We start from the raw sequence: 11,451 nt of genomic DNA, 5'->3' as shown, positions 1-11,451 counted from the left end.
GATAAATGTTTAGATTATGTGTTCGTCTTTTTTATTGTTCTCCATATATATCAACTATAATTTCCCCCAAATATAAATTTTTTCCTTAAGTACTACTGTACTAATTAATCTTGAAAATTGAAATTTTAACGTTTAATTTATACTTTGAATTTTAAAAAAAAACCTAATGTAAGTTTAAGAAATTCGCTCTATTAACTATCCTCTTCCTCTTTGGCTAACTAAAAGTACACCTAAAAAACTACTATAAACCATCTAACTTTACTTTTTCCAAAACGTAAATGGATAATACAGCCAGTGTTCTAAAAATCGGTTTAGGCGGCCGCCTAGCGCTAGGCGGTGGTAAAACGCCCCGACTCGGATTTAAGCGGTGATTTAGGCATTTTTTCAAAAAATCAGCTCAAAATCGGAATTAGGCGGGCTAGGCGGTCAAAAATCGGTCCTAGGCAGGCTAGGCGGAATTAATTAATTTTTTTTTTACGTTTTCATAATTTTAGTTCATTAATTTCATAATTTGACACAATATCATGTCAATTTCTAATATAAAGTATTGGTAAGAAGTAACAAGTAATCTAATATATTTATTTTCTCACTTAAAATATAAAAATAACATATTATAATTAGTTTAAAAGTGTGAATTAAAATATAATTAATATTGTAAACTCAATAATTAGTACATAACGGATGTCAAATGTGTAGATATTGTTTAATACCATTCTAATTTCTTTTTTTTCAAACAAATATTTGACATACTGATCATTATATAATTATAAAAATTAAAAATAAAATTTATATTCTTCCGATTAATGTTCCGATTAATCTGTCCGATTAATCTCCTACCTGCCGATTAATCTCTCGAAAGTACCTTCACCGCCCTGACACGCCTAGCGATTTCTATAATACTGAATACAGACAAATGTTGCATGGTATAAATTTCCAAGTAGTATTCGTAGAATTCAACTCGGGCTTATATACGCTTAATATATGTGTATTTTATATTCTATTTAGAAGTTTGGTCCCGACTTAAAGGGTTAAAATCAGTATCGTAAAAATTCGGAATCGGGAAGGATCGGTCGAGTTATTAATTTAGGATTAATTGAAAATTAATTGAAAGAATTAATCGGAGTAAAAATTATATGTATTATAATATTAAATTATATTTAATATAGGATGATAATTATATTAGTTATTTATTAACTAATATATATTTATTATATCATAATTTCTATAATTAATCATATTTAAATTAATATAGTATTTTAATTTTAATAAATAATTATAATACTCCAATAAAGGAAAATTCGTAACAATTAATCAGATTTCAAAAATCAAATCAATCGGGTACTTTGGAGGGAATTAATCGGTTGAATTGGGAATTATTATAATACTAATTAAAATATAAAACTAGTGGAAAATCTGGTGAATAATGGTAATCTATATAACCCTTTCCGTTACCTAATCCGAATGCTTTTATTATCCAGAAGTGCAACCAAAAAATCTTTAAGAACGAGTTTAGAAGCATAGACCAACTGTAATTAGTCCGAGAACTACCAAATCAAACAGAAATACCCTAACTGCTTCAGAACACAGAAGTCCAAATTTCCAGCTGGGTCCAGTTCTCCACAAATGTGGATAAGGACAATTTGAAGTTACTTTACAACATTATTTCTCTAATTCCCTTTGGTAAATTCTATGGCCAAAAAATTCAAATCGCAACTTGGAACACTTCAAAAAATAAACAAGAAGTTAGTAAAAACAATCAGAGCTTCTTCTGCCAAATTTCAAAGATAAAAATCAGAGATTCTCAATATGGAACACAGTTATACCAGTAAAACCGGTAAACAAAACTGGAAAGACATTAAAATAGTAGCTTTGATCCTCATACAATTAGAGGTTTGCTAACTTATTAACCAGCCTACACTTTAGATCTGGATGGAAAACTCAAAGAGAAACCTAAGAGACTATATTGTCTTAAAAAGGCACTCTTGTACACACTGCCATGTATTCTACAAAACATACTGGAATCAATTAAAAAAGGCAAAAGCTGATCAGTATTTGTAGTCCTTGACATGAAGGCTCTCAGCAGCACCCTCACTCAAAGCAGCGCCGCCCTGGTATGTACCAAGAGTTGCCTCTGAGTTAGCCTTGCACCTGGCGAGGAATGCTTCCTGCGCGGTTTTGATGTTTTCATCTTTTCCTCCCCAAGCCTTAAGAGTGCTCTGCTGAAGAGCTCTTCCGAATGAGAATGATAGGCTCCATGGCTTTTTTGCCTTGAGCTTGTTCATGGCATTGAGGTTAACAGTAGCCTGCTCCTCACTCTGCCCACCTGACAAAAACACAACTGCAGGAACTGCAGGCGGCATGGTGCGCTGCAGGGCACGGACAGTGTACTCTGCAATCACCTCAGGTGCAACCTTGGCAGAGTCAGATCCTGGTGTGACCATGTTTGGCTTCAACAGAGTTCCTTCTAGCAAAACTTTGTGGTCATTTAGAGCCTTGTAGCAAGCAGCAAGAACACGCTCTGTTACATCGGCACACTTGTTGATATCGTGGTCTCCATCCACAAGAATTTCAGGCTCAACAATAGGTACCAAGCCATTCTCCTGGCAAATAATGGCATACCGGGCCAAACCATTTGCATTCTCGTTGATTGCCAGCTGTGAAGGTTCATTTGGTCCAATCTTGAGCACTGCACGCCACTTGGCAAATCTAGCACCTGCTTCATAGTATTTAGCACAGCGAGCAGCAAGGCCATCAAGACCCTGAGTGGTGGTCTCCCCATTGGTACCAGCAAGCTCAACTGTGCCCTTGTCAACCTTAATTCCTGGAAGAACTCCACCTTCCTTCATAACATCGACAAAGAGCTTGCCTGCAAATCACAAAGCACAAGTTCCTAACTGTTAACAAAATTCCAAATGTATGCATACCGGTTTTGTGTCTTGACAAACTAGTGGGCAAAGTAAAAGAACAAGCAGCTAAACACATGAATAAAGTGAAATTGTTGACTACTACGAGAAGGATAGATATCTGAAAATGATTGACTTGGTGGCTTGTTAATGTCAGTGAGGACATCAACACCTGACCACACATTTAGGTAAGGGATTGCCTACAGACCCCGGATCATAAAAGATCCAGGCAAGTTAAACTAGTCTAATTAACCAACATTAAGACAACCCCCAAACATAGGTGAAGGACTGAGGGGTAATAATAAATAAAAAGTCTCTGCAACTAATAAAGCAGCTAATTATGCATAAGTTTCTTATATAGCATAGGATTGCAAGGCAAAATTACAATCAATAGCGAGAAAAATAACAAAACGACACATCCTAGATATTTAAGAATAATACAATTTTACTGACAGCATTGCAATTTTATTAAAAATGTTAGCAGAATATACCTGCAGCGGTACTCTGGTAAAGAGTTTCTTCGAAAAGAATAACACCACTAAGATACTGGAGGCATCCAGGTGTACAGAAAAGAAGCTCTCTGAGTGCCCTCCTGTTTGACTCTACATTCTCAACATTAATGCTGGATAGACGCTTTCCAATTGTGCCAGTTGACTCATCAGCAGCAAGGATACCCTTCCCAGGGGTTCCAATGTAAGTAGCATTAGCAATAAGCTCATCTGTAAGAGTAAAGTCAACTTAGTGATGCACAATAGACAACTTGAAAGAAAACTAATTACGAATAACAGTCTAACAATAAACTGCAATACACCGGTGATCCGCACAGAGGCACAGCCTGATTTTAAAAATCTTTTGATGGTCTACGAAAATTGACCTTAATAATTTGAAAACAGAACAGTCAACAATCTACTAAAAACAATACAATCATTACAAAATTCACCAACTACATAGAATTCTTGCTCTGTGTGCTAAAATCTATTTAAATCAAGTACAATATTACCCTACTTGCCTACATAAATAATTAAATCAATTATTGATCTGTGTTATTGAATACTACTGTATAAGACCAAGTGCTGATATGATCTACAAACATAGCTATCCTAAATAAACATTTTAGAGTACTAACAGACGCTATGATGATCACAAGAGAAACAAATCACATTATTTAATTAAGAAATAAACAATTAGATCATGATTATAATAATTAAATAAATCTGAGATCTAAAATTTGGAATAACAAAGAAAGAGCAGATCTAGTTCATAAATTAGGTACAATTATTCAATCACCGATATAAACTTTTGGGCAAATATTTAGCCAAATACTAATAAATATGATAAAGTAACATGAATTGAATTACATATGGTAGATCATAGCAGTTATAAAATTGTAACGTAAAAATCTATGTATGCGTTGTCAATTAAAATAGTCGTTATCACATAGATCAAAACACTATGAAAAACTGAAACATATAGACACAGATCTGATGTATGTAAATAAAACAAAAGAGAGGGGGGGAGGGTTGTTACCAGCATATTTGCCCTGGTAGCAAGACATGATTTGAGGATAGAATGAAAATTTGATCGAGAGAGAGAGAGATGTAGAGAGAGATGAATGAATAGGAGAGTGGGGGTTAAGAGGTTATATATAGACTGGAAATGACTTCACGAAGGGGGAGAGTGGGGTATCGAAAATTTCGCCTGGTGACCTCTTTTACAAGAAACCGCTTTCCATGCCTCTTTCTTGTTTTTTGTTTTCCTAGCCAACAATATTTTTAAAGGGAACTAGACGGGTCCTATTTTTTTTACTACCATTCAACATTAATTTTATTTGTTTCTCAAAATATTTCCAATTTTTTCGTTCTTTGGAAAGAAACCTTTTGAAAAAACGGATGGAAAGCTAAAATATAACGAATTCTTGACAACATATGTCTGTATTTTTTCATCGAACTTTTTCTTAAAACAATGGATGTTTTCAAGTTATAAGGGTAGATTTCCATTTATATTTGTCATTATCTTAAACCTAAAGTTGGTAAAACAATTCTAGATCTTTCAAAACGATCGCCTAAGTAAGCGGTTTAGGAAAATTAAGATCATCTCGGGAAAGGGTCCCTTATGGTGTTAGTTACTTTTTTATCAGATTTGTCATCGAAATATATCATATATTGAATTTTTATGATTTTGTTTATCGTATTTTAAAATTTTGGTTTACTTATAAAACATCTTTATTTATAATTATAAGGATTCAATCGAATTTGACATTCTAAAGATATCATAGTAGTTTCCTAAAAGTTTAAAATCCTCTTTTGTTTCCTTGAAAATAAGAAATACTTAATCATTCCTTATATTATTTTTATTAATTAAATATTTATTTCCCTCGTGTTTTACACTTCTTTTCTCATTCATCTTTCTCTTTCTTCTTTAAAAAATATGAATAAAGTTTGAATTTGATATTATAATATAATAGTAATGAACCAAAATAAGATTGTTGTTGGAGTTGTTATACCTTATTATATTTTAAATAATTAGAATCCTATTAATTTATATTATTTATAAGGACCACACAAAAACTATCTTGGAGTTGCTCTTAGTTATATTTTTTATCGGATTTGTCATTGAAATATATCACATTTTCAATTTTTATGATTCTGTTTATCATATTTTAAAATTTTGGCCTAAAATATTTGTGAAATATGTTAATTCTTTTTACAGGATCAAGATGTTGTGCTTTTGATCAGGGGTGTTAGTCTTGATACACATTTTGAAATTGTGTATATTAGCTTGTGATGCATAAAACATAAGTATACATGATACACATAATACGCATGAAAAATATATGCATCACCCTATTTTTTAAAAAAAATAAATGCACTTTCCGAATTAGCCTATCAATTAGGCAGGTTAGGCCAAATACCTTAAAAGTGATATTTTGATATTTATCTCTTTTTAATCGAGATTTTAAAAAAAAATATTTTTTGAAAAAAAATCACTTTTTCTAGTTTTTATATATAGAAATAAGTTTTTATTTTATTTTTTTGTAAAATTACGATTTTACAATCTGTCACAAACAAATAAAATTTCAAATGCAACTTAGTGCAATCAACAAAAAAATCAAGCATTTCAATTATTTTGTTCATTTTAAACTCATTCATCATTACGAGGTGTTTGGTTAAGAAAGTTAATCCTTTAAATTCAAACCTCGAACCCATGTGTTTTTAATATCATGCAGGGAGGGTGGCTTTGAAATTTGGGTATGAAATCAAATATTTTTTTTAATTTTCAGTTGATGGTTTAATCTTATGACGATGAAACTTATTCTAGATACTTGACTAACAAATAATAATTATACAGATCATATACTTTTCTTTAAATATTTAATTTTCACCATCAATTTTATCTTCTTCTTTGTTTGGTTTTAGTTTTCAAAATTCTGTTTGCAATCTTTTTACTCTCATAATCAACAAATATATTTTTAAGTATTGACCTAAATGCTTTAAAATTAATTATTCTCAAAGTAAAAGTATACTACATAATACAATTAATCCCTGATTTATATAAAGGCAGATGACATGATCCCATCATGATTTCATGTTTCATGCCTCGGTGCTTCTTATAGGTCAGCCATCGGTATGCCTTGTTAATCATATTATATCGAATTACATACTCACCATTTTCTAAAAAAATCAATAATTAATTACACAATGGTCATTAACTTGGCAAAAAGAGAAAACCGACTTTCCTGCGTGTTTGTACAGTCATCTACCACGCTTACTTCTATTTTATTTTATGTAATTATTATATATATTAATTAATTTATTCTCTCCATTTAAACGGTTCGATTTTGATAGAAGTTGCTTCTCCGATTACTGCTAATTGGAATTTTAATTAGTTTTTTTTAAGGCAAGATAAATTTTAATTAGTTGATTCATTTATCCATCAATTTTACATATTAATCACCCGATTAATAATTATAAATATTTGACTGATTCATTTAAAATCCGATTAATCAGTACTTATTTATTCAAACTAATATATTAAGCTTAATAAATTAAAAATTATCATATTTTTTAAAAATATATGCTTTATATTCAGATCAATCACTACAAAATATTTTTTTACCGACTAATTACAATTACAATATAGTGGTACCCTTGTTTGATTACTTATATATAAATTTCAGAACTAAAAATGACACGCGAAATTATTGTTTTATCTTAATTCAACATAAGTACATATACAATTTCAACTGTATAATAGTGGGCAATGGGCAAAAATATTTTTTTTAAAAAAAATGGTAACAAGAATACCACTTTTTCAAGTATATGGACAAAAATACCCATCTAAGACGCATTTGTAAAATGGGTAACTCTAATACGTATTTGAGAAATGGGTATTAGGTAAAAAAATAAAAAAACAAAAACAAAACAAAAGACAAGCATTTCTGAAATGCGTATCACCAAAAGTCACATTTCCAAAATGCGTATCTCCTTTATATATATTTTTTATTTTTTTTTAAAACATTTTTTTACACAAATTACTCGTTTGTTAAATGCGTATTAGTGATACCCAACTTAGAAATGTGTATTAGAGTGGTATTTTTGGCCATATACTTGAAAAAGTGGTATTTTTATCACAGACTCTAAAAAAAGTGGTATTTTTGTAATTTTTTCTATAACAGGGTAAGCCTCTTCATTGACAGGAAGAAATTGACCCTTTTTGTGTGTTACATGCCTTGTTGCCTTCTAAAGCAGTTGAAGAACGTTCATCATCAAGAAACACACGCTGTGTTTATACAAAACAGAAATAAATTTTTTTTAATAAACAAGTTGGCGAATAAAGCCTAGTAGGTAGATTAAAGTAATACGCCGAGATCACTTGCATAATTGAGGGTATTAAATCGATTTCATGTTCGCCTGATAGTGGCCACTTGACGTGTTTGCTGTATGCAAGATGCTCTCGTTTGATTTATTAAGTGCTCGTCAATTTTCTTAACTGATTTTCTTTAGATCTCGAGTATGTCAGTGTAGACTGTAGAGTATGATATTCAGCCTCTTATTGTGAGACAGAAGGAGTATAGATACTGGGAAAGAAATGGAGACGTAGTAAAAATTAAAATTTTGAATTATTAATGAATCCGTACTAAATAAATCGATTTTTAGATCATAGTAATAACATCAGCACACTACAAGATACTTCTTGTTCATTTTTATATATCTAAACAAATATCGGTTAAAATCTTAACCAGTAACAAAGTATGGACATTAAAATCGTGCGTACGGTAAATTACACATACAATTCTTATATATATTTTTTTTATAATTTGTACGTTTCTCGTAATCCATCCCTTTAAATGGTCTAACAATCCTCCGAATGTTATTAACCACTTCTTGAGCAAAACTTGACGCAAGAGTTCACATAAACCATTGTACAGTTAAACTTACCATCAATTAAATTTTAAACTTTTATTTATTCATGTAATCAAAATCATATGAAAGGTCAAGTACCCCGAAAGCGAATTAAACCAACCAAAAGCCAATCTCTACTCAAGGCCCTCGTTGCCGAACAAAATTACCATTTCATTACCTGATTAAGCTAGATGACTTCACAACTCACATGGACAGCGATTAGCTAGTATATTACTCCCTCTGTCCCATTGAATTCTATACGTTACTTTTCGGCACGCTTTTCAATGCTCATTTAAAACATAATTCCACAATATTTTTTTTTTAAAAAAAATTCTGAAAAAAAGTTTCATGTTTAAACTTTTATTCAAAAAATTTTTTTTTGAAAAAAACATTACGGAACTATATTTTATAGAGATCTCGAAATACGTGCAAATAGTAAACGTATAGAAATCAACGGGACAGAGGGAGTACTAGGTAATTAGGCCTTCTGTTAGACCAAGAGAATACGGTCCAAAGGAATTATAATTAGGACAATTAGGGAATATAATGTAAAGCCTAAAGCCCATTTTGTAAGAAATAGCCCATTTGGGACTTGATATAAATACAAGACAACAACCTCATTTGAAGAGGTTGACAAAATTAAAGTAAAGAGATCACCTTCTAAATAATAGTTTTAATATAATAATATAATATTTTGAGCTTTACTTTACAGATCCAACCGAAAGATGATTGTTGAGGAGATTGATCTAGGAACGGCCGAGCCAACTCAGGTGAAGGAGTTGATGGCAGAAATCGCCGCCGACCCCGCGACCATCGGTGGTCAAGAACCACCTAAGCAATCTGTGTTAAAACTGAAATGTTTATTTCCTCCACCGGATGGTGCTTCCCATGATCAACCAGTGACTGTGAAAGATGCGGATCAAAGAGACAAGAAGAGAAAGTTCAGATCAGATCAACGTTTCAAAGTCTAGACGTCCAAAGGCAAGAAGGTCCTCTCAAGTGACATGCGTCTCCATCTTGAAAAAAAAGAAAGGCTAAAGGCTCAAGACCAGGACGACCTGGAGGAGCCGCTTTACTCAGATGAAGAACTTGAACTCTTAGAACGTGAGACTCGAATGCTTGAAGTTAAGCTCGAGAGGAAACATGAAATTCATCGTCTCCGCCGAGAGCTCCAACAAACATCAATTCAGAATCGAGAACACGATGATGAGCTCTACGATGAAGAAGATGACCCTGAATACGAATATGAACCGTCAACAGAATCGACATACTCACAGTCGCGCGAGCGTCGACAGCGCACAATATCGTCTGCCGATGTCTCTCAGCGAACTGAATCCACAGAATCCATCCTCCATGAAGAGTTTGCCAAAATACAGGAGGAAATAGCCCAGATGCGCACCATAATGAGAAATTAGTCAGGATTTGAAACCGTCTCCGAGAGCCCCCTATCGTTGGTCCTTGAGAAAGCACGCATCGACTGAACATTGAAAACTCCTGCCCTCGATCATTTCGATGGATCTTCCGACCCGTTAGCGTTTCTCAACACTTTCGACGGTCGCATGGCATTCTTTGGACATTCGGAAATCGCTCGTTGTCAGTTTTTCTCTACATGCCTTCAGGGCACAGCCCTTCGATGGTATAGCAATCTTCCACCTTGATCCATCGACTCATGGACAACATTAAATAGCAAATTCCAAGCTCGATTCTCCAGTAACTATAAAGGCATCAAGGTCACAACATCTTTAATGACAATGCATCAACACTCGGGTGAAAGCCTCCGCAGCTTTATAACTCAATTCAGGGAAGAGATCGCCGATATTCTTGAATTAATGAGACAAATGGCTGTCAATTTCTTATCTGCAGGTATCGATAAATCACGACATGGGCTGCTCCTGGAAGAAATTTTTGAGAAAAGGCCAAAAACCCTTCAAGCAGCATTCCGGATTATTGAACATCGTATGATGCTACAAGAAGCAGTGAGCTGCATTCAGTCGCCCCGACGCTCTTCAAGGTATGAACGTCGCCGCAGCTATAGTCCGCGATCTCCCACGCGAGAGAGACGCCATGAACGTTGTCGAACACCTCCATCGCGCGCGGAAGACCGTCCTCCGAGGGATAGGAGAGAAAGGGACTGGCAGCCTCGCACACGACCAGAAAAAGAGTTTACTAAACTTAAGACAGAGAAGACAACAATTCTAGCAGTACTAAAAACGGAACCAGACTACCGACCACCAAGGCCCATAAAGGCTGGTGGACCTCCCAGTTCCAGATACTGCGACTATCTTGAAGATATTGGCCATACAACAGAACAGTGCTTTCAACTCAGCAACCTCATAGAGGGAAAGATCCGTCGGGGGCAGTTAGTACATTACGTACAACAAGAGGACAATCCCAAACGTCACCATCGGGATGAAGAGGACTGTGTCATTGACGTCATATTTGGGGGGGAAGCTTCCGGAGGATTCTCCCACAATTCCAGAAAAACATACGCTCGAGAAATCTTTAACGTCAATCCCTCGACAGTCAAACGCCCTCGCGCGAACCCGACTCTGGTCATTTCCTTCTCCGACGACGATTACCACCCGGGGCTCGTTGAAGGTCATCAGGATGCTCTCGTCATCACGACCCGAGTGGGAAACAATACTGCGAAGAAGATGTTGGTCGACAACGGAAGTTCTGTCGATATTCTCTACCATCACGCCTGCAGAATTTTTTAGCACATAAACGCAATGAAAACGTAAATTTAATTCTTAAAAAATCGAAACCCTCCGCAGGATCCATGCGAAAAATAATATTTAATTCGTAGTTCAGTATGTTTACCTTAAGAAACTTTACGTTAATGGAAAGATGGAGGTCTTGAATGATCACCACGTAGCCCGTCGCTGGAACGATCTACGCCTTGAAGGTATCCACACGAATGATTGTCCGGAGGATGGGTGTGTACTAGCACGTTCTTGAGGCCGCCTTCTTACTCTCTCTATCTCTCTTCAAGTTCTAGAGTTTATGTTTTATCAAATAAAACGTATAACCCTAATTCTATTAGAAAAAAATATCATATAGACAAGCGCTATTGGTCTCCAACCCTAAATTTAATTTTAGAGTTATTATTATTATTAAATTTGAAATTCTAATTATTGTATTATTAA

General features: G+C 34.1%; 2 protein-coding genes across 2 annotated transcripts; one reads left to right on the top strand and one right to left on the bottom strand.

Moving 5' to 3' along the window:
- Positions 1–1,743: 1,743 nt before the first annotated feature.
- On the bottom strand, positions 1,744–4,622 carry LOC141689715 (fructose-bisphosphate aldolase 6, cytosolic-like). The gene is made up of 3 exons (XM_074494070.1): positions 4,431–4,622; positions 3,395–3,622; positions 1,744–2,866 (listed from the first exon to the last, which is right to left on the bottom strand). Exons 1-3 carry the CDS (start codon positions 4,456–4,458, stop codon positions 2,046–2,048), a joined length of 1,077 nt encoding a protein of 358 aa, XP_074350171.1. The 5' UTR covers positions 4,459–4,622; the 3' UTR covers positions 1,744–2,045.
- Positions 4,623–10,056: 5,434 nt separating this feature from the next.
- Positions 10,057–11,022, top strand: LOC141691754 (uncharacterized). Its single transcript, XM_074496512.1, has one exon. It carries the CDS (start codon positions 10,057–10,059, stop codon positions 11,020–11,022), a length of 966 nt encoding a protein of 321 aa, XP_074352613.1.
- Positions 11,023–11,451: the final 429 nt, after the last annotated feature.

The sequence above is a fragment of the Apium graveolens genome, chromosome 10 (assembly GCF_009905375.1).
Source record: "Apium graveolens cultivar Ventura chromosome 10, ASM990537v1, whole genome shotgun sequence".
NCBI classification, from domain to species: domain Eukaryota; kingdom Viridiplantae; phylum Streptophyta; class Magnoliopsida; order Apiales; family Apiaceae; genus Apium; species Apium graveolens.
This window is presented reverse-complemented; position numbering and strand designations above follow the sequence as displayed.